The sequence below is a fragment of the Neophocaena asiaeorientalis genome, unplaced genomic scaffold (genome assembly GCF_003031525.2).
Source record: "Neophocaena asiaeorientalis asiaeorientalis breed wild unplaced genomic scaffold, Neophocaena_asiaeorientalis_V1.1 scaffold294, whole genome shotgun sequence".
Classification (NCBI taxonomy): Eukaryota; Metazoa; Chordata; class Mammalia; order Artiodactyla; family Phocoenidae; genus Neophocaena; species Neophocaena asiaeorientalis.
The window spans coordinates 3,610,769-3,633,332 of record NW_020173945.1 but is presented as its reverse complement, the minus strand read 5'-3'; the positions used below and the strand labels follow the sequence as shown (position 1 = coordinate 3,633,332).

The window sequence follows — 22,564 nt, the reverse complement described above, 5'->3', positions numbered from 1 at the left end:
CGCAAATATATACATACACACGTATAACACGTAGATACCATATACCAAATACATATACATACACACACACACATATTCTACCATTCTTACCTATACCGTATGTATATGCTCCCATCCTTATACATACCATTTATATATGTAGTCTACTATAATTACATATACCATTCATATACGTATGCCTGTGTATATATATATTCTGTATATTCTCCCATTCTTATATACACCATTGACATGTATATTCTCCCATTCTTATATATATCATTTATATATATATCCTACCATCCTTACATACACCGTTTATATATCTATATATTCTCCCGTCCTTACATACAGCGTTTACATATACATACACTCCACCCTTCTTTCTCGCACTAGCACATACTTTGGTTTTCTCCTCGCACTGCCGCCTGGACTCAGCCAGCTGCTCTTCAAGCTCCAGCATCACGTCCTTTAGCGTATCGACCTGGTACATAAAGTTTGTCTTCTCATTGTCTAGCTGAGCGTTGGAAACCATGGCCTTCTTATATTTTTCTTCCACTTCTGCTAGTGAGTCCTGCAGAAGATAGGTCATGTTTTCGAAATTGTAGTAAGGAAACAAAAACACAGATTAGTTCAGTATTTTTAACAAAACCTCCAAAAACGCAGCCCTAGATTTAGACTTTATTTCTTAGAGCAAATGAATCAGAAGAAGAAACACATGGCAATTTGAAATGCCCCAAAAGTCTCCCTTTTCAATTTGTTCCGATTCTCATGACTCAGGAAATTAGTTATTAACTGTGTGTAGGGGTGAAGATAACTTACAGTCATCAGGACAAGGGGGACGCTGGGTGGAAGGGGCTCTGGTCACAGAGGCAGCAGAGCCCTGGCTGTGGGAATCTGATTCTGTAGCCCCGCTGTACAGGTGTCTGAAGTAACCACTCAAGACACGTGACCAGAACCTGGGACAGAGCCAGTGCCGGGGAGGGGGAGTAGAACACCTGCCGCCAGCAGCCCACTGTCCCCATCGGGGCTTATGACCCAGGAAAGGCTTAAGTGGAAGTTCACATGTTCAACCCATAGGAAAACTCAACGAGGTACACAGGCCTCACTGGGTAGGTCCTGGAGAGACAAAGCTCATTCCTTTGAAAAGACAACCAGGGAAAGAGGCCTGCAAAGTAAACATGCCCCCCTCAACCCCGGGGCTCACACACCGGCAGGGCAGGCCACAGAGGACAGCAGCGTGTGGATCCCGAAGCACAGACCAGCGGGAGACGACTCTGGGAGAACACAGAGCAGAATCCCAGGTGCAAAGGACCCTGAGCTACAGAAAAGCGGGCACTGGCGGGTCGGGCGTGTGTCAGGTGCTACCAGGAGGCTCTGCGGAGACCAGCGCTGCTCTCGCCTGCACTTGCAAACCAGGGCAAGGATTTCAGGTGGGACCAGTGATTCCTGCGCTGCTTCCATGGCTCTCTTTCCAACTCCAGTAGGAGTTGAAAGCCAGAATCTTAATTTCCCCCCCGGTGACAAAGAGGAAACGGATTAATTAGTCATGTGATGTGGTGTCCCTGGGATACGGAACTCAGACTGGTTTGGGGGTACTTTCTCAGGAGCTGAAAAGGAAGGAACAGAGTTACCATCTCTTGCTAGACTCATGAGCTGCCCGAGCTGCCCTGTGAAGCCAGAGAATAAAGTCCCTGACGCCCCACCTCACTTCAGGGAGCCTGGCAGCTCAGTTTCCTGGTCGGCACAATGCAGTAATTCCACTTGCTACGAGTACCGTGTATTTACTCAAATAAATCCAAGAAGATACACATTCAGACATTGCTTCGGTTAGTAAAATGGCGCAGTATGCAAATAATTTGTGTTTCAAAAGCACAGCAACAGAACTTCCTTATCGGGAGACAGCAGGTGTTTTGAGAAGCAAATTAAGTTGAAGCCCTCCTTGTATGTAAGGACCGTGGAAAGTGAAGAAGACCAAAAACCCTTCTTCAAGTGTAGGATATGCTTCTGTGGGAAATGAGAAACTGGTTTTAAGCCAGGTGTGGTGGGGAGGTGAGTCCAAGACATGCACCAGGAAACATGTTAGTAACGTTTGCTAATGAGGAGTTACAATTTTCGAGCCCTGGTTTCAAAGCTGCCTTTGGGAAAACCCTGAGCACACACACCCGTGCTACTAGCATTCCTGCCACTTTGAGGTCTACGGTCTGGGGCCTCTTTAGAGCGAGCATGCAGTCTGCATGTCTTCTGTAGGATTTTTTTAAAGTTAAGCTGGGTTAATATCGTGAGTCCACACTTCCGTAAGCCGGTACCTTCATCTCTTTCAATCCCTGCATGTATTTGCCTTCTACATCCTGAATCTGGTCCTTCAACTCATTGAGCTCCTGGGGGAAATGGCAAAAAAAGGCAAATGACGTCAAAGGGAAAAATGGACAGAGACCACAAGGAAGGAGAGGCGATTCTCTGATTCTTTTCTAGTTCTGAGCGGTTTCCTTATTTGAGTAATCTTGGAGCAGCAATCTTCGTTTAACTTTTTTAAGTGTTAAAAGGAAAATAAGATGAATTTCAACACTACAAAAATGAAAATGTAGGTGTATCTCATATGGTATTTTCACACAATTTTATCAAAGGTATGTGGCTTCATACATTTTTATGCAGTTTTATAAAATGAGCTTCTGAAAACGGAACAGGTTAACTTACTCATACTTAACAGTTCATTCAAGCTCTTTGAGCTCTGCTCTGTGCTACATACAGTAAGATGCTGAAGACAGAAATCAGCAAAGCCTTGTCCCTGCCCTTACGGAGCCCAAGGACTCTACTTTCCCGTCTCGTTCACCACCACATTCCCAGGGGCTGGTGTCTGGCGTGAGCTGGAGTTGCAATAAATCCTTACTGAACGACTGAATCATGCTCACAACCCCAAGACCAGACGCAGATTATGACTGCAGCCAACTCCACTTCAAGGCGGCAAAGGATGACCAAAGGGCTGCAGGAGGCCGAGGGACCACACAGGGAGGGACATTTCAGGAACAGAAGTCAAAACATTGTTCTTATAAAGCACAAGAGTTGGAAGGCGTCTGCAGGGGGACCTAGTCCCACCGGCCCTGATGCTTAAGCTCTTCTCTGGCCTCCCTGGCAAATGCCATCCATCTGTTCAGGTAGCACCCATGGAAGCTGGTTCCCTTTCACCAGCCTTCATTACTAGAAAGCTCTTCCGTAAATGAAGCCAAATCTGACCCGGAAGAGCTTCCCTGCCCTTCGTGCTCTCTCCAGAGGACACGAGGTCTGGTGACTCAGCCTTCCCTCTGCACAGTGTCCTTTTCAGATGCAACGTCCCTAGTTACTTTAACAAGCAGAGGCCCATTTCTCTGTCACACACTCAGTGTTGAGGGTGTAACAGAGAACAGTGTCCACAGACCAGTGGGAGAAGGAAAAATCGCTAAAATACCACGAAGGGGTCTACTGAAGGCATATTACGCATATGACAAAGAGAAAGGAAGGGCACGCTGCAGGCAGAAGGCGGGGATGCGCGAAGGGCAGGGTGGTACTGTCAGGGGCAGCGAGTAATGTGTCCAGCACCTTCCAGTGCTGTGGGCGGAATGTCCACTCCTGCCCTGTGTACAGAGGTGGCTGAGCACCTCAGGGCAGCGTGGTGAGGCGTCTTGCCCAGGTGTGCCCAGGGAGCTGAGGGATCCCAGCGCAGGTGTGCTGGCCCTACCGGGGCGGGGAAGTCAGGGGCGGCTCCCTGCGGGAACCAGAACCGGGCCGGTCCCTACTGTTACTTGAACACCAAGCTTAATGGGATGGAGGGGAGACCAGACGGAGAAGAAAGAGCTGAAACTTCACAAATTAAACCCTACTTTACTTTAAGACTGATTTTCACAGAAGGTTTCTCTAGGTCACGCGTAAGGAGAGGGCCTTACCTTGATTTCCCTAATGGAGGCCTCAGTGTCAACGGAGATGGAGGTGTCCCCGCTGCCCCTTCGAGAGGAAGTCCCACCCAGGGAGGCCAGTGTGGCTGCAGACAGGCCAGGCAGCCCACGAGACCCCTGCAAAGTGGCAAGAGCAAATGGGATTTCAGCCCAAACCAGGATTACTTCTCAGTCTACTAGGATGGTACCTTTCCTTGAATTCAGGTTCCAAATTGCAATATCTTTGGTGAGTGTACGGTGAGCAAGAAAACGAGGTTCATCTCGAGGGGCCTCATGGATGCTCAGGGTTTGTCTGGAGTAACCGTAAGCTCCATGGCTGGGCCCATCGTGAATTCCTTCACCGTTCTGCAGGTTTAACAGGCACACTGGAAGTGACCACCCCCGCCCCGGGGACCCCAAAGGTTGTGTGTTGCCTGGTGAGCCACCCACTAGTCCTGTTCACTCCATGGTGGAATTCTTTATCAAAGATCAAGCAATACATTTTCTTGTTAGTTTCATCCATAAATTTCGGGACCCTCGTGGTTTATAGATGACAGGACATAAAGCTCTACAGGAATTCCTTACCTTCTCCGTGAAGTCTTTTTCTGGTCTCTCTTCAACCTGGAGAGGAAAATGGATAAATATTAAATACTTAAAAGCATTAAACGGAGAATCTGGATTTAGGGGGTAAGATAATAATAAAATAAAGCATCAGCTTCCTTGGTGATTTTATTTTTTTATTTTTTGCATCACGTGGGCCTCTCACTGCTGTGGCCTCTCCCGTTGCGGAGCACAGGCTCCGGACGCGCAGGCTCAGTGGCCATGGCTCACGGGCCCGCTCCGTGGCACGTGGGATCTTCCCCCCTTTGTGATTTTAAACACTCCTTTACCGTGAGACTCTCGGATACGCTGGTGTCACAGCGGTGGCCCACGGGCAGCTCGGTGAGCCTGGTTGAATTTCACCGTGTGGTTTTTCAACTTTCACAACTTCCACAGGAAGATGATTTGTGAATGAACTGAACAGGAAGACTTGACCAGTTTCTACATGTGTGCAGGACACAGTGTGGGACAGGACAGGCACCAGCCCCGTTCACCCACCACAATTACTATGATCGGAACGTGAGAATATGACCAGCGTTCTGGGGGCCGGAAGATGCAACCACACAGTTTTAATTTTGACTATCACTAAACTTGGCCTCCAAAGCAAGAGAAAGCAGTGGAGCCACAACTGCAGCTTTCCCACTGCTTCTGAGTAACTGAGTCAACGTGAAAATTCTAGTGTAAACATTTTGAGACAGACACCCAGATGTGGGGAGCTGGCTGGGGGTGGGGGACGGTACAGGAGGATGTGCTGGGTGAAAAGGGGGACCCCAAGAATTTGGCTTTTCAAAATCTTTCCTGTTTGGACTGTCTCTGAATCCTCTCTTTTCCCTCCTGCAAACAGGGGTCTCTGCGGGACCCCCAGCAGCCTGTGGAGCCCCAAGACAGCACATCTGCTTCAACCCTATGGGAGACCCCTGCCCTGTGAGGGTCAACAGTCTGAGGCTGCACTGGTGCTGTTTCTTTCTTTGCTTAGCATCCAACGAAAGGCCAACTTTCTCTTCTTTTTTTTCTTCTTCTTCTTTTTTTTTTTGGCACATTGAGGGCTCCTTTCCGAAAGTCCATGGGAAAGGTCCCAGAGGGCGAGAGAACCCTGCACCAAGTTGTCTCCAGACTCTCCGGATTCTCCCATCATGCCTCCAACCCCACCTCCTGTAGCTCAGAGGTTCTTAAATTTGATGGCCAGGGAGTCAATTGCAGATGCCCGTGACGGGTGGGATCACACCTTTGATCCAGGAGACCTCGTGAGTGAACTGGTACCCTGCAGTCACCCTTGACTGTTTACGCCACAGACCACCCGGACTGCAGGTGGACAAATCCTAACGGGTCTGGGTCCAAGGCCACCGCAGAGCGGCTCGTGAACAGGTCAACTCCCCACATCGCCGTCACACACGGGGCATGTGGGTGCAGGCATTAAGCACAGGTCAGGATGCCGTAATGGCGGTGATTTCCTGTAAAGACGAGCACTTCCTGTCCTCTGCCCACCCTGGGCCCGTGCTGGGCTGGATGCCCACATCCTCACCATCCTGTCCCCCACCAAGAAGGCTCACTGACTGCCACCTTCTCTCCTTCACGCTCCTCAAACCTGCTTTCCAAGGGCAGGATGCCTGAAGTAACCGCTAGAATAACACAGCAAAGCGTGAGAGCTAATCAGCCGACCAAGGGGATCAGATGGAATCGTACAAAATACTTGATTAATTCAAAAGAAGGCAACTTCGGAAACCAGCTCTGAGCTCAGGAGAGTCAAGCTCAAGGGTCTTCTGCTTGACAGATCCAATTTTGCCCCCGGGTCTGGCTCCCAAATCCACTGCATCTGTTCTCACGCACCCAGCTCACATGTGGGTCCTTCAGCAAGAGCTTTCTACTCTCAGCTAACCAGTCTCCTTCTTGTCCTGAGGAGAGGGCGTGAAGGAGCTGCAGCCCCCAGGCCAGCGGGATGACCCGCGCTGGCCTCACTCCCAGCTTTTGCTAAATAAGCCCCTGGGCGGGTGGGGCTTTGGATTCTGGCTTTGCCTCCGCCCAGAGGACTCTCCTCTCCACTGGGCCACAGCCGGCTGGCCTCCAAGGACAGGAGATTTCCAGACACTCTTGGCCACGTGCATCCTCTTTCACACTCGATGTGGCAGTCATAGCCTGTTAGATAAAGACAGCTCACTCACTACCATGTCGCACACCGCCTGCCATTTGTTGGCACGTGCGTTTAGCGTGTGTAAACTTATATATTTATATTTTTCCAGATGTGCATGTCACACCCGCCTAACTAGATATTCTGGAACATCTGTAGATGGCCTACAACTGAGATGGTTCTATCTCATCCTCCCTGGCAGAGCTCCAGGGAGCCCCCCCCCACCGATGTATTGAGTCATGAGGATGATTTTAGCATTTCAAGTGTGGGTCTCCTCTCCACTTGGGAATACAAATATTCCTGAAAATTTCAAACAACGAAGGAAAAGTTACTGTCCAGCACCTGCCCTGCTGCAGAATCCATTCATTAGATCTCCTGGACACAAGGTCTTTATTCCCTAGAATAAGTTAGTTTGCAGAACAAATATTAATGAGATGAAAATAAAGAGGGTATTTTAACTGTTGGTGGAAAGGGGAGATTCAGTTGAACAGACCATCAAGCTACCGTGAGAAGCCTGTTGCTGTTTTGCTCTGCAGTTTAAATAGTGTCTTTCCTGACTGTTCCTCAGCAACAGATAAATATCGCCTAGAGAAATGAAGCTCCAGAAATCCTATGTTCACCTACAAAGACATCCATGCCCGTAAAATGAGGACCCCACTTTCTTTTTTGTAGTATTTCTTGTGAGAAAGACGAGAACTATACACCAGATCCCAAAGCACTGGTTTCCTGGGGGCCTTTGGCATAGCTTTGTTCTGCATTGTTTCACCATAAACACACACACTGCTTTTGTAATTTGCAAAACACCAAACAAGGGAGAAAAAACCCTAAAACCATAGCTTTCTCTTTAGTTTAAAAGTAGTTTGAAAAAAGCCTTTGTTCTGAAATAGATAACGAACTCAGAATGTGAAAATTCAGGACGTGTTTTTAAGTAGAGACCACGGAGGGAAAAATTAAGCTCTCAGTGAGAGTTATAGCCAATCTATGCTTGACTGTTGTTTCCAATCTGTATTTTAGTATCAGGGTGACTGACGTTTGTCTGTTTTCTGAATGACAAGGGACACGTGTATCTGCCGGCCTTCCTGCAACCTAAGAAGTGCGCGGAGCCCCATGGAAAGTGGTGCAGTTTTGGTTGGGGGAGGGACGGATTGGGAGTTTGGGATTAGCAGATGCAAACTATTATATATCGAATGGATAAACAACAAGGTCCTACTGTATAGCGCAGGGAACTGAACTATATTTAATATCCTGTGATAAACCATAATGGAAAAGAATATGAAAAAGAATATATATATGTACAACAATCACTTTTCTGTAGAGCAGAAATTAACACCACATTGTAAATCAACTATATTTCAATAAAACAGAAGGAAGGAAGGAAAGGAAAGAAGGAAGGCAAGGCAAGAGGAAGGGAGGGATGGAGGGAGAAAAGCCGTGCAGCAGCATGGAGCCATTGCAGCCCCACCAGATGCCACTAGATGGCAGCCTGCGTCGAACGGAGTGGGACCGGCCCAGGGAGCCTTGGTCAGGCAGGGCACCCCTCACTGCCCCTAACAAAGGAACAGGTAAGTAACCCTGACGGTGAGTTTAATTTGACATAAAGCATAGTACTTTATCTCTGAAAATAATATACAAAGAAACAGAAGAGATGGAAGGCTTTTCAACACTGTCGTTTCTGCTGCATGATGTGACCCAGGGCATGCCGTGGACCACGCGTGTCCCAACACGCTGCAGCCCACGGCAGCACGGGACCCGGGACGAGCCACAGGACCTCGCGGACATCGCCTTCTTATCCGAGGAAGGGCGGCAGCACCACGGACCTTGCAGCCTGTTAGCCTTCTTACTCTCATTTACCGAGCAATACTAAACGCTTTAGGTCAGTGTGAAACTTCATAGTAACAGCCTTATGAAACATGCAAACCAGTATTTTATAATGACAATGGAGTGTATAAAAAGGTACCTTTTAAAATCTACGGGAGGTAGTCACTTCCAAAGAAATTGTTTTTTTTGTTTTTTTTTGCGGTACGCGGGCCTCTCACCGTTGTGGCCTCTCCCGTTGCGGAGCACAGGCTCCGGACGCGCAGGCTCAGCGGCCATGGCTCACGGGCCCAGCCGCTCCACGGCATGTGGGATCTTCCCGGACCGGGGCACGAACCCATGTCACCTGCATCGGCAGGCGGACTCTCAACCACTGCGCCACCAGGGAAGCCCTCTGTGAACTTTTAAATTATGTCAACTCTTCCTTTCAGAAACAAACGCTTAACGTAGCACGTTAAATATTTTGTTAATTCCAACCTTATAAAATCGTGTCTAAATGAGCATACTATTTAGGCTCACTTAATATAATGTCTGCTGAGGTTTCAACCACCTGGCTTGCCCACCTTCCTCGAGACAGAGTATGGTAGGTGGGCGTGGGAAGACCCTAGCAAGGGGGCCAGGGACAAAGGGACTCTTCCTCATGGTGCCCCAAGCCCCAGATGGGAAATGGGATCATGGAAGCAGTGTCATCACGGGGTCCCTCAAGAAACCAACTGACAGTACTGAACGCTGCTCAGAAAACACCCATTTTAAGGGTAATTTTCCTTCAGATATAAACAGCAGTGGAGGCTACCATTAGAATGGAAATTTCTGGTTTAAATCCGATAATATTGACCTCATCCTGAATGACTGGTCCTTGAACTCTTGTATTTATAATTCAAGACCTGTTTTTCCACCTGGTTCCTGCTTCCACCTCTTCACACGACACAAAACATGAGTCATTACAGTCTTTTGTTTTTCTAACTCAGATGGGGCTGAGATTCCTGTTCACCACCAATGCTTCTCTGAAAACACACTGGCGCGTGAACCTGGGCGCCACGCAGGACACCCCTGACCGGTGCTTCCGTGACCCGGCAGATTCGCTGGGTTCTGAGGCCTGGGTGACACAGCTGCGTCGGGCCCTCCAGGCGAGGCCCTCTGCCGGGCTGTTCTCCGGGCCTGGATTACCCAGACTCCCGAGTCCACTTCCCTGGAAGCATCCTGCCTCTTTCCTTCGAGCCTGTGCTCTGAGTTCTATACCGTATTGCGCCCATTTGCTGAGGTCTGTGAGGGGAGCAGGTGTGTTCCTTCACCACTGCAGCCCTGTGTCTAGAACATTCGATAAACACTGGCTGAATGAACGGACCCCAACTTCCTCAACAGGAAGATTCTGGAGAAGAAAATAGGGCTCAGCTACAGAACGTGAAAAATGAGATGAGGTCCCATAGTGTATGCCCTTCTGAGATGGGGCGGGCACCCTCTCTGCCCCCCATGAGGCTGGAGGACCCAGGGGGTGGGGCACACTTCGCGTCTTTGGATGCTGAGGTATCTTTATTTTCTCAAAGTGGGGCAAGCTATCATTTTCCCTCATTCTGGTTACTTTTGTTCTTGGGCAATGCTCCACTTGCCCGTCCCCTGGGGCACCAGCCTACATCCCACACCCAGAGCCTCCCAGGGCTGCCCCTGCCCCAGCTCCTACTTCCTCCCGGAGAGGCCCCTGCCCCCTGCCCTCACCTGTACCACCCCCTGGAACCATATTCCTGATGGATCACCAGGCGGGATCATTCTCCCCGAGCCATAGTGGACAACACTCACAGCCCTGGAAAACTTGCCCAGGAGAAGCAGGTTATCAACCCAAATCTTTTCTTGTTTTTGTTTTTCAAGCATATCATTATTCGTCTTTCCAGGTGGAGTTCAGGAAGTCTACGTGCCTGGCCAGGTGGCCCCAGCCAGGAATGAGAGCTGTGACATCTTAACCTGGGTCTTGGAACTCCCCCTTCCTGCTCTGCGTCCTTCTGAGAAGCCAGGCGGGGAGGATCACTCACCCCACGGGCCTCTCCCTGGGCACCGCCTGTCCCTGCAGGCCTCCCTCCCAGGCAGGAGGACCAGAGGAGTCTGAGCACAAGTTTCCTGGCCTCTTTCCAATCAACAAGGCCAAATGCATCCACTTACACTGTTCGTCTCGCAAGCCCAAAATGCAAACTCCCAGCCCTTTCCAGTGGTGTGACTGTACAGGCTCAGAAAAGAGAAATGGGGCAGATTCCGTGGAAGAGGACTGCGGTTTGGAAGCATAGAGCAGAGGGCTCACTCAGCTCTGTCCTCCAGACTCTCTGCAGAGGCCAGGAATGCTGCCTGTGCTCTATCCTTCAGATGACCAGGAGTCACCATAACTGCGTGGAAGTGCCCTGCGCGGCACACAGGTGTCTCTGCCTCCTGAGGGCCACACCCAGAGGCGTCCTCAGCTCTGACGCCCCACACCCGCGTGAGGTGCCCGGATGCTGACCTCTGCTCACTAACCGTGCCAGCCTGAGCCAGCCGACCTTTGTCAGTGAGCAGCTGAGTCAGGAGAGAAAGGAGACGGAACTAATGACCTGTGTGTAATGAACTGAAAAATCAGCCCAGTCAAGCCCCTGGGAGTCTTGCAAACCCAGGGCTCTCCAGGGACTAAGGGACGGTGGCGGAGGTCTTGCCAGGCTCCCCAGTTACCAAGAGACCCCCGTCTCTCATCCTCAGGCCCCAGGGACACGGGCACGATGAACGCTCACCTCTCTTGTGTCCACTAAGCCCATTTTGTGGGAGTAAACTGTTGTCAGATTTAGGAAGCAGATGACAGGGGAATTCATATCTGGTTTCAGTCTCTTCCGTCCGGGGAACTAGACGTGTTGCTAGGCTGAGACTTCATTCTGACGCCCGAATAAACCCAAAGACGTCAGACCATCACGAGCGCACAGTTCCCTGCTTCGCCTGAGCTGCGCCAGGCAGGGAGCCCAGGAGGGGTCAGGCCTCAGCTTCTTCTGACGACCGTGAACTTTCGTGTTCCCCAAAGTGAGCGCCAGAGAGCGAGCATCATGCCTGAGAACGGGCGGCTCTCCGCGTCGGGTCTATCATGGGAAAACACCGATGACTTCCGTCGGAAACACGCAAGCAAGGGCTTGAAGGCGGAGGCAGGCAGGCAGGCCCGCGCAGACGGGGGCTGCTCACCTCGGCGCAGGGATCCCTCAGCTCACAAACGCTGCGCTTCAGTCCCGTCTGCCACGTGCAGAAGAAGCGACGCGCCAGGTTTTGAACACTGAACGTACGTGATATGGAACAGCTGGATATCTTACCGTCCCCGCTTGACCGGTCCTGGCTGGAGCAGTAAGCAGCGGACTTTGTGGGGTGTCCGCCATCCCACGTTTCCTGCGCCACCCCAGTGCGGTCAGGAAGCGGCTTCTCCTATTACCCTCATTGCTGGGGGGCGAGGGGGGCAGCTTTCAATTCCACAGGGAAACAGGCTCTCCTGCTCTAATACTCGCTTGCCTCATCTATCTTTTGTTTTCTCACCCTCGATGTGTAAACGGCGGAGAGAACATTTCTCTACTAGCAGGAGAGCATCCGGGCAAGCCCAGTGACGAATGGCTCTGGCCTTGGCCATGGAGTCGGGGAAAGCAGGGCAGGCATGGGGGGACTGAGGCCCCCGATTCAGCAATACGGGCTCAGTCTGCAAAAGGGATCCATTCCTTTGTTTGCGTCGCCAGGAGAAGCAGACGTCTGCATTTGGTGTGAAGCCTCCTGGCTTTAAAAGGCTGCATCTAATTTTAAAAACAAATCAGCAGCACCCCATGTGTGCACGTGTGCAAGTGGGTGACTCAGCCCCATGGCCTCTTCTCTGATGACCAGGAACACTTCCTGAATTTTAGACATCGATGCGTCTAACTGTGGTGTTGTGTAAGTGAGTTACAAACCACAGTCAAGCTCCAAGTTCAACCTCGCCCATCTTTGCCTTCTTCTGCCCAGGGTCTATGAGGAGGGGTCCTGGCCCTCAGTGTGGCAGCCCCCGTGGTGCAGGGCTGGCATGCACACCGCTCGGTACACGGCCCAGCCCCTGTCCACTGGACGTCCTTCCCTGGTCATTGTGTCAGCCCCCCATCCCAAATGTCCCCCAGGCAGATGTGCCCTGCCAATCCCTTATGGTCAAGAGAACAATACAGTTGCCTCATACAAAGCATCAGATGCGGTGAAACTGTATAAAATTCCAAGGACCATGGGAAAAACACACAATAATGAGACTTAAATGATGGAGACTAGGTAGCAGGACCCCTTGCTTTCTGAAGCAGAACTTGGGTCATCTCAGGCCGGGTGACAAACAGGAGAGCAGCTCTGTCGTTTGTTTCACAGGCACTGAACAGAGGACCAACGGGACAGTGGGGGATGGAACAGAGCTAGGGATGCCGTGGCACTCGCAGGCCGATACTTTACCCTAAAAAACTGTTGGGCTCCAATAACAGATAATGTCCAAACGAAATGTTTAAAAGTGAACCCTTCAGGGGTTTTAACGGTACAAATGAACTTACAAAACAGAAATTGAGTCACAGATGTAGAAAACAAACTTATGGTTACCAGGGAGGAAGTAGGGGGAGGGGTAGGAGGGGTAAATTGGGAGATTGGGACTGACATACACACACTATTATACATAAAATAGCTAACTAATAAGGACCTACTGTGTAGCACAGGGAACTCTTCTCAATACTCTGTAATGGCCTATATGGAAAAAGAATCTAAAAAAGAGTGGATACACGTATAACTGATTCACTTTGCTGTACATCTAAAACTAACACAACACTGTAAATCAACTATACCCCAATTAAAAAAAAATAAATCAACTGGGACAAATACAAAAAGAGCCTTCAAATTTTTAAATCACAAAAACAACACATCCAGGCACATGGCTCCATTTCTCCCGCACTGCGCAAAGTTCCCGTCTCCCAGTGAGACCCCCATCTCTTCAGCGCTGTCAGCAGCTTCCTAGATGGTCCTTTGCAAACTGAGCAGTGCAATTCTGAGCTCACTGAATAGTCATTTTCTAAATTTGGAAGCATCCTCCCCAATCCTGCTTTTGCTTAGACCTGAAATAAATCATGGAAAGCCTTCCTACTTTCTCCCGGTTCAGGCATTTGGAGGTGGAGGGGTCTTCTTAACGGGACAGAGGAGTGAAGGGTCCAAGGTGGGGGGGAAGGGAGGAAGTGGACAGCAGCAAGGGCGAGAGGCCCACTCACCACTGGGCTGGCCCGCGCCGAGCTGCCTCTCGAGGAGCTGCGGGAGCTGGACTTGAAGTGGCCGCTGTGCTCCGAGGGCTGCCCACCCAGCTGGCCGCGGGACACGCAGATGGAAACAAAGGAACAGGTCAGCGAAGATGCAAAGAGGACGGAGGCCACGAGACAAAGGCTCCGGTTAGCTGTGAGGCCAGCCAGGCACAGCCCAGAAGGGAAGGAGAGGTTAGTGTGGCCGCTGGCCGGCCCTGGGAAAGGAGGTTGTGTCTTCCCAGCATTCGACACGTGGCAGCTCAGAACACAAAACTTAATCACACTATCAAAAAACACAGAATTCTTGGTTAGTAGGAAGAAAGTAACACAGAGCATCTGTTCAGCTGGGGTGTGGAGGACACCTAGTTTCTGCGCAGAAAAGCCTCCACGATGTGGAAGAGACAGGTCTTGAGAACGTGAGCTGCCTGCCGGCACAGAAACTGAAGACCGGGACAAGCGGGGTCGGCTTTGGCGCAACGCAAAACTTTGCCTCTCTACTATCTTTACAAGTGAATACAAAATAAGATTTAGGGTTAATACAAAATCAGGCAAGGCTTTTTAAAGTGCCGCAGGACCTTCTATCTGGTGGCCTGTGTGTGCCTCGGTCTGTCTACCCATCTACCTAAACTTCCTCTCTTCTAGTGAAGGAGAACACCAGCAACTCGTGTATCTGGGGGCTATGCCCTTAACTTTGATTTGTATTCACATCTGCGATAGGCCTAAATGCATTTTCAGTTTAACAACCATAACAACAGCAAAATCTTACCTTCCTATATGTGTACATATACCCCATATCCCCTCCCTCTCGCGTCTCCCTCCCACCCTCCCTATCCCACCCCTCTAGGTGGTCACAAAGCACCGAGCTGATCTCCCTGTGCTACGCGGCTGCTTCCCACTAGCTATCTATTTTTCGTTTGGTAGTGTCTATATGTCCATGCCACTCTCTCACTTCGTCCCAGCTTCCCCTTAAGCCTGCCCCGTGTCCTCAAGTCCGTTCTCTACATCTGCGTCTTTATTCCTGTCCTGCCTCTAGGTTCTTCAGAAGCATTTTTTTTACATTCCACACATATGCGTTAGCCTATGGTATTTGTTTTTCTCTTTCTGACTTACTTCACTCTGCATGATAGACTCTAAGTCCATCCACCTCACTACAAGTCACTTTGCTATACAGCAGAATCTAACACAACATTGTAAAGCAATTATACTCCAATAAAGATGTTAAGAAAAAAAGTATGTACATATCTGAAAAATATCATAAAAGCGGTTCATGAGACCTTAAAAAGAAAATCTTACCTTCCTCTTGAACGAGGCAGGGTGGGGGGAGGGTGGGAGGGGAGGCGGAACTCGAACACCATTTAGGACCACAGGCACCGGCAGACTGAGAAGCTGGCCTGCGAGGCCCTTGCTGACTGCCCGCTCCCTGCCCCCAGGCCCCCTGGAGGCCCGCAGGCATCATTCCTACTGCAAATTATGGGGCCACAAAACTTCAGGGGCGCTCACGATCCTTATTGTAAATACCATCGTTTAGTTTGCCTGTTTTTCCACCAGAGAGGAATTCCCCAGGGCAGAGTCTGTGTCTATTTTGTTTCCTGCTGAATCCCCAGCAACCAGACGAGGCCTGGCACACAGTAGGTACTTGAGAAATACTTGTTGAATGAACCATTTCAAGTTTAGGCTGTTAACAGCCTTGGTCAAGATGAGCAAATTCCCCGGACCCATCTTGCCTGGACTCATTCCTATGTTGGATAAATATTTATTGTGTATTTACACTTAGGTACAAGATGCTATTTCTGATGCACAGATAATACAGCTGTACATACACTGTGTGTAAGAATCACTGCCATGTATGGCACATACAAGAAATCTACCAGCATTACTAGCCTCACCTTTTAGCTTTATTGTTCAAAATAAAGGAAAACACCTAACGTCAGCACTTTAAAGCAGAAGTATTTCGCCTTTGGGTTTGCTGATACAAGAGAGAGGAAAACTTCCTCCTGTAGACAAATCCTACTGTATCCTATGTCATTCGAGTCCTGCTTTATGGTGCTGAGATATGACAGATTGTTGTCAATAAGGTTTATCTCTGACCCAAGTTTCCCCAACTCCTGAGTCTCAAATCATCCGATCCAACTTGATCACGTGGAAAAGAATAAGTGTAAAGTCTGTGTCACTGTGGTCCATGTGGCACCTTTGGAGTCGCCCATACTTTGGAGTCGGCGTGGCTAATGTGGGCTGAGGTAAGTTATTCAATAGCAAGATCTGAGTCCAAGGTCCATCTCTTATCGGCCACGAGAGCTTGAGAAAGTTACATATCTTGTCATCTATGTCATGAAGCGGAGACACTGACCACACAGGTTCTGAGGATTATGCAAGAGAATACAAGCTGGGCTTTCCTCAAGCTGTCCCTTTCTGCTAGAAACAACTCTCACGGCTCCTGGACCAGCTGGCATCGGTGGTGATGACCGCTTCCCAGAGGGTCAGAACTAAGAAGGTCACTTCACACATGGCCAAGAGTCCTTCCTACAACATGCACACAGCTTACTAATGGTAAGGAAGGTACAGAATAGAAAGGTTTTGAAGCAAAACCGTTCTACTTTCAAGAACTAGTCATTTAATCATTTAACCGTAATTGTAATTAGTCCTTTAATTGTAAACACATACCGTGTCTGAGGCTAATTTCTTGGGAGAATGGAGATGGGGACAAGTCTTTGAAAGAGGGCTCAGGACTGTCTTGGGCAGGCCTGGGGTCAGCCTGGACTCAGCTCACAGTACTCCAGGTCAGGACAGGAGGGACTCCCAAGGCGCGGTGTCCTCACATTTTTGTATGTGTCTGTGTCAGCGGCCACAGCTCCTAGCTGCATAGAGAGCCTGGGGAGACAGCATTCCTGGGCGTGGGGAACTCCACATCCCCTTGCGGGGCTATCCTGAGGGCTGGGGGTGGGGCGGAGATGGGAAAGGATGAGAGGTCAGTGAACCTTCCCTCCCACCAGGCCTGCTGATCTGTGGCTGGCACACAGCTGACGGCCCAGAGAGCTCTTCTGAGGGATTTTATCCCCGGGGTTCAATTTGTCCCATTTAATCCAGCAAACGCATGCTGTGCTCCTTCTGCAAGAGAGTGTGGTGTTTGGTGCAGAAAAAAAATATCTTTTGATTCTCTTTTATTTCTTCAGCCTGGTGTGAGACCGGGGACGTGAGCCCTATTTGAGGCATTCTGCTGTCGGGACAAGAAGACCTTTTACTTCCTAACTCCCTAAAGCCATACCGCCCAGGCAGTTCCTACAGGAGGGTTTAAAGCACCAAATAACTGCTACACAAAAGAGCAATCAGCGATGCCTGTCACAGGGCCCCCGAAGGTCAGGAATCAGCTACTTGAAAAAGTCCATCTACAGAGGCAACATTTAAAGAGAATCTAGGAGACGTACATCCCGCCAGACATCAGAAGTTCTGCTTTGGTGCTTGGGAAGATCCATTCTCTTAAAGAGGTAGGCTGCTGCCTCTTACTGATAAAAGAAAATCATTTAGTTGCATTTTATCCGTCCTATGGGCCTGAGCTATTTCATCCATTAGGTATGGTTTATGAGCGTTTTAAGGGCCTACAAAAATATTTAAGAACTTGGAAAAAGACAAGATAGCGGGTTCCACTGCATTAAAATTTTATGCAATATAAAATTGTTCAGTGCAAGTGTTCAATTAGATGTCGACAGAAACTCATGCTACGTGGGACTGACACATACACACCACTACGTATAAAACAGATCACTAACATGGACCTACTGTAGAGCACAGAGAACTCTGCTCAATACTCTGTAATGGTCTGTATGGGAAAAGAATCTAAAAAAGAGTGGATAAACATATACGTATAACTGATTCACTTTGCTGTACACCTAAAACTAACCCAACACTGTAAATCAACTACACCCCAATTAAAATTTTTAAAAACTCATGTTACATCAATTATTATAATTAATATTTATAAAAACTACATTCTGAAGAAACCTGTAGGCTACCCTGGCTTACTGCCTAAGAATTCCTGAATATTCATGGCTGGAGAAATATAATAAATCATAAAGCTGGATCATTTAACCAATTGATTAAGTAGTCAATGACTTCCGGAAGCAAAATTATAAAAGCACTTCCAAGTATTTCCTCAACCATCGTCGTTCATATGGGGCGTGGATGCATCTTCCTAGGATTTGTGCAGGAGCCTCAGGACGCAGAAGAATCCGCCCCTGGGGAGGGCTGACTGGGTCCAAAGCCCAGTTTCAGCTGATCCTCAGGACAGGTCAACCAGTTTCCGCACTTGATGGGCCCAGCCCATTGTGTTTTCCTTTATCCTCCACTCATCTTTTTCATTCAACAAGTATTTCTTGTACAACTACTACACCCTTATTGAGAAACCCTATCACTTCAAATCCTTCAAAGAGGTGAAAGGACAACAAAATAGGAAAAGGAAATTCCTTATGTGTAATATTCTAGTCCTTAAATTTGTTCATCTTCCTCGATCATCCAGAGGTGAGAATAATTTGTGGCCTGTTGAATTCCCTTTTGACTCTTTGACTCCTTTTATTATTATAAGATCACTTCATCCCTTGTTGCAGGGAAAGAGCAGATGAAACTCAATTAAGATGAATCTTTCTCCCTTTGACCTCAACATAAACTGACGAGTGAGGACATTAAACTAACCACCAAAGGCTATATGACTTACGTTATCCATGACCCTTATTACCATGGAAAACTGGGATGAGACAGTGTTTCCTTCCTATCACTCTGGTTAGTTATCTCCCAGGGCTGAAGCTGTGCTGAGAGAGTCACCCCAGGGTCATGCAGCAGAAAGCTCGGGAAACACAGAAAGTGCCTTACAGCGTGGGAACCGCAGGCACTGCTCCGCCAAGCCCCACCGAGACTGCTCTCATCCGACACAGACGCCTGTGACGAAAACAGACTGTCAGGACAGAGCACCTTTCCTCTCTCCATCGGCACCCAGGAAACACTGAAATGTAAGCTAAGGGAGAGTGACACATGCCGGGAACACGTCCTGAAAAACATCACGATGGAAGACATGCAGGAAAGGCTCAAAACCACCTCCACAGGCAAAGGCTGTGCGGCAAAAAAGCAGGGTCGTGCAAAAGTCCAAGTGAGAGAAGTTTCAGTTGCTATCAACCAACTGGCATGCAGTGGAACCTCCTTTAAATCTATGACTCTGAAAAATATTCCTTGCTAAGTAAAAACTTGTAAATCTAGATTTAAAACGAGCAGAGAGTTCAAATATCCTGGATTTTCTCATGGCATCCTCATAGTTGATGCTTAGAAAGTTACTCCAATATGAAGTGACTTTGTAATAAAAACAGCATGTTGATTATAGCTCAATTATCTTATAATTCTTTAAGAATTGCTAACTAGAGAACAGAACATTTCATTAACTTGAAAATCCTATGTAATTAATCACTGAGGGTAAATGAGGGTAAATAGGAGCTTACAATACCATGAATGGAACTTTAATTTCTCCTATTTCTCCTTGAGGACACAGCGGGTTTGCTGGACCAGTTCTACATCTAATTCATAAGTGTGCGACCTGATGGAAGTTCGGAAGGTTATTAACAATCAGAGCGTGGCTACTTTGAACACTTAAGTTTCCTGCAGGGCGTAAGTACCTGGTATTTAAAACTGGAAATTTCCAAGATAATATAACATAATGGATTAGTATCTGTTAAGGTTACCAAAGCAATAAAAACCTATCTTTCTTTTTGCCAATAGATTAAGTAAATGTTGCCAATACTTTATTTCTCCCTAACAATCCTATACAAACACGTGTCTTCCCCAGCTACTGTCAACTGTCGGGAGAAATAAACCCCAGATCTGGCCAAAGGGGGCTGCAAGTGTAAGCTCCACATAAAGGGGTAATTCACCCCCAGAAGGGCTGCAAACAGGTTAAGTCCACCGCACTCAGAACAGGTGTTCGGTGGGTGAATGGGCAGAAGAGGGGAAGGGGTTGTGGGAAGCACACGCACCCGGTAACTCCCAGCCGGCCGGGCAGCGCCGTACATATAGGAGGGCTGGAGGATGAAAGCAAATGGCAGGTTTTTAAACCCTTGAAAAAACAGCAACAAATAATAGTGACAAGGTAATCATAATGCTTTTGGTGATCATGACAAGTTACTGTACAACTGTTATAAGGAAAAGAAGTCCACAAAGGCACCGTGCCTTCAATAACGCTGATAGATGGAAATGCACATTTACAAGGAAAATAAACATGAGATGATTTCTAACTTTAAAAACAGTGAACTTCCCCAGAACCTCTGAAATATGGCTATTTTCTGGGCCTCTCTTTTCAGGCATTCCTAGAAGAAAGGGTCGGGGAGCGAGACAGAATGGTGACAACGTCAACGACACCAGCAAGAGCCCAAACCCATGACTCAAAATCCCAGGTGAAGAAAGCACTGGGGGTGTTAATACACAGGAACAGTGCGGCAGGAAGAGCCTGTTTGCTTCTATCAGAGGATCCCAGCGACAGTCTCCAAGATACAAAGGCGCTGTAGAGGGGCTGCAGCTGCCCAGGGCTGGCACGTCTCTGGCACAGGGGAACCCACACCCGAACGGAGACAGAGCCTGTGCGGGGTGTGCTGGAACACAAGGGCAGCTCGCTCTTGTGACCTGAGCCTCACCTCCGAAGAGCATCGTAACCTGTTTACCGGCAGAGGCCACGGAGAGCCCAGGGCAGGGGGCCCACGAGCTGGTCGGGGAACATGCAGGAACGAGGATGAATCACGCAGCAACGCCAAGGGACACGACAATGCAGGGAGATGGCAGTTCAACCTCCATCACGGGATGTGTTCTTGGAGCTCGGCCTCCGGCCTCCTCCTACAAGAGCGGGACTCCTATACCTGGAGCTAAAAAGGCCAAGCACCTCGGGGGCGGCCTTGTATAAACAGGAAACACAGCGGAGAACGCAGTTCTCCCCACTTTCCAAGACGGCCGAGTTAGATTATTCACAAAAGCCTTCCTAATTGCTCCCTGGATACATTCACAGGAGAGAAAATGTGTTTTTAAAAAACAAAGGAAACCCCAAATGGGGAACAATTGCTGGAAAAGGAGGAGAGACCCAAGAGACCAGTTTTTTGGACTTGAGCTTTTCAAAGTATACATTTAATAGAGCCTCCTTTTTCCTAAACTCCTTTTTAAAAAAAATTATAAGGTCTTAAATTATTTTTGATTTGCTTTAAAAGGATGAGGAAAGTCTTAGCTAGTTAGTCAAGCCAATTGAAACATCTACTAAGCTTTGCTCTTTGGACTTCACATGGAAGAGGTTGAAGTATCCACGTCCATTTAATCAGCAATTCAAGTGACAACAGAAGGAAAGAAGAGGGAAGAATGATGTGAAAAGGAGGAGGACAGACCCGGTTTCCATTCTGGGCAGACACGGGTCTGGGAGCAAGGCCACGACTGAGAAGCCCGAAGTCGGAGCAGGAAAGTCCCTGTAATCAGAGAAAACGGGCCGGAGGGGAAAAAGGCTCACAGCTTTATTTCATCTCAAAGGCATCAACAATTCACACGAAACTGACTTCTGCAACAAGATGGGTAAAGGACATGCACTTGCAGGGAAGAGAGAATGAGGGGAAGGAATAAGGCAGTCCAGTTAACTGACAGAACTATTACCTGGGACTAAATTAGGACTTGGGAGTCTACACACAGGCAAAAACAGGTTTCATTAATTTGAATTGATAGCAAGGTCAGTGGGATTCTGACGGTCTTTCTAAAGCAAATTGTAATTTTTACAGTTTGGTGGGAAAAACTCAAAATCAGGAATTTGCAGAGATAGTAACCTCTATTCTACGTAATAAAATATTTCATTGGAGATGATCTTGGGCTTGGTTAGGTATTTACACAATGCGCATATGTTCAGGATTCATAGAAGACATGATAGATTCAGTGGTACATTTCTGAGACCAACAGTCTATACGAGATTTCTGGGGAATACTACCATATAAATCAGCGGTTTCCCCAAATAAAATGTCCTATCCACATTAAAGGACCCTTGAAGAGGAGGCTAGCTGTTTCAGATTTCCATGTCAGCAGTATTCTACTGATTACACAAACCCAGGGCAGCCCTTGAAGGGGATGATGTAGTTCTGTTCAGGTAACTTGGTGGCACCCTAAGACATTTCCCCATCCTTTCGAGATCCCGTAACTTGTGCCTATCGTTCCTATGCCTCGGATCAGGTGCACCAGAATGACCTGAGGGGCAGGCAAGTGGCATCCTGGGGTGCGCAGGGAGGAAGTTTCTAATATTTTAACACAAACTCTGAAACTTGTTCCAGTGGTTGGGAGAATGCCCTGGGTAGAAGCCATTTTGTCAATTAATTTTGGTGAATAATTCACATCCAAGTATTAGATAACTAACACCATGTTCTATTTTACAGAAAGTATCTAAGCTTGGAAGGAAAGTTTTCTGAATGACGAAGTGCTCTTTTCAACGGCAAAATCTCCCGCTGAATTAAGAAAATGCACACAATACACAAAAAAACTCAAGGTGTCAAAACCCAGCAATCCTTTGGTGCTCACAGTTGATCTTATATTGTCAGAGTTCACATACTAGGGGAAGGAAGGGTTGGAGTATTTATTATTATGGGGGGCAGCGGTGGGGGTTTGGGGCGTGGGCAAGCTGATGGAGAGAGGGAGAAGCTGCGGCAGTGTCTGGAACGCCCCCTTCCGCCCTCCCCACGCAGCAGGAGTAGAAAGTTGGGGGCGGGGCTGAGGCACGACAGGGGTGAGGACGACGGAAGGACTAGGGTTAGACTACTGTGGCTTTACCTGGCTAGTCTCTATTTATTCTTTCTTTTCCCCTACGTATTCTTTAAGATTCAGTTGACATTCTTTGT

At 48.3% G+C, this 22,564-nt stretch overlaps 1 protein-coding gene across 6 annotated transcripts in view; it reads right to left on the bottom strand.

The window, feature by feature from the left end:
* LRRFIP1 (LRR binding FLII interacting protein 1) overlaps positions 1 to 22,564 on the bottom strand; it is an 87,232-nt gene that overhangs the window by 22,863 nt on the left and 41,805 nt on the right. For 3 of the 6 annotated variants that reach the window (XM_024752746.1, XM_024752744.1, XM_024752745.1), the window contains 3 exons: positions 4,473 to 4,508; positions 3,900 to 4,025; positions 383 to 553 (listed from right to left, as the gene is read on the bottom strand). In XM_024752746.1, the coding sequence (XP_024608514.1) occupies positions 383 to 553; positions 3,900 to 4,025; positions 4,473 to 4,508 (333 nt within the window). Of the gene's footprint in view, positions 1 to 382; positions 554 to 2,288; positions 2,361 to 3,899; positions 4,026 to 4,472; positions 4,509 to 13,661; positions 13,740 to 18,548; positions 18,615 to 19,696; positions 19,742 to 22,564 lie in introns of all 6 variants that reach the window. The other 3 variants (XM_024752742.1, XM_024752743.1, XM_024752747.1) reach the window with 2 other exon arrangements.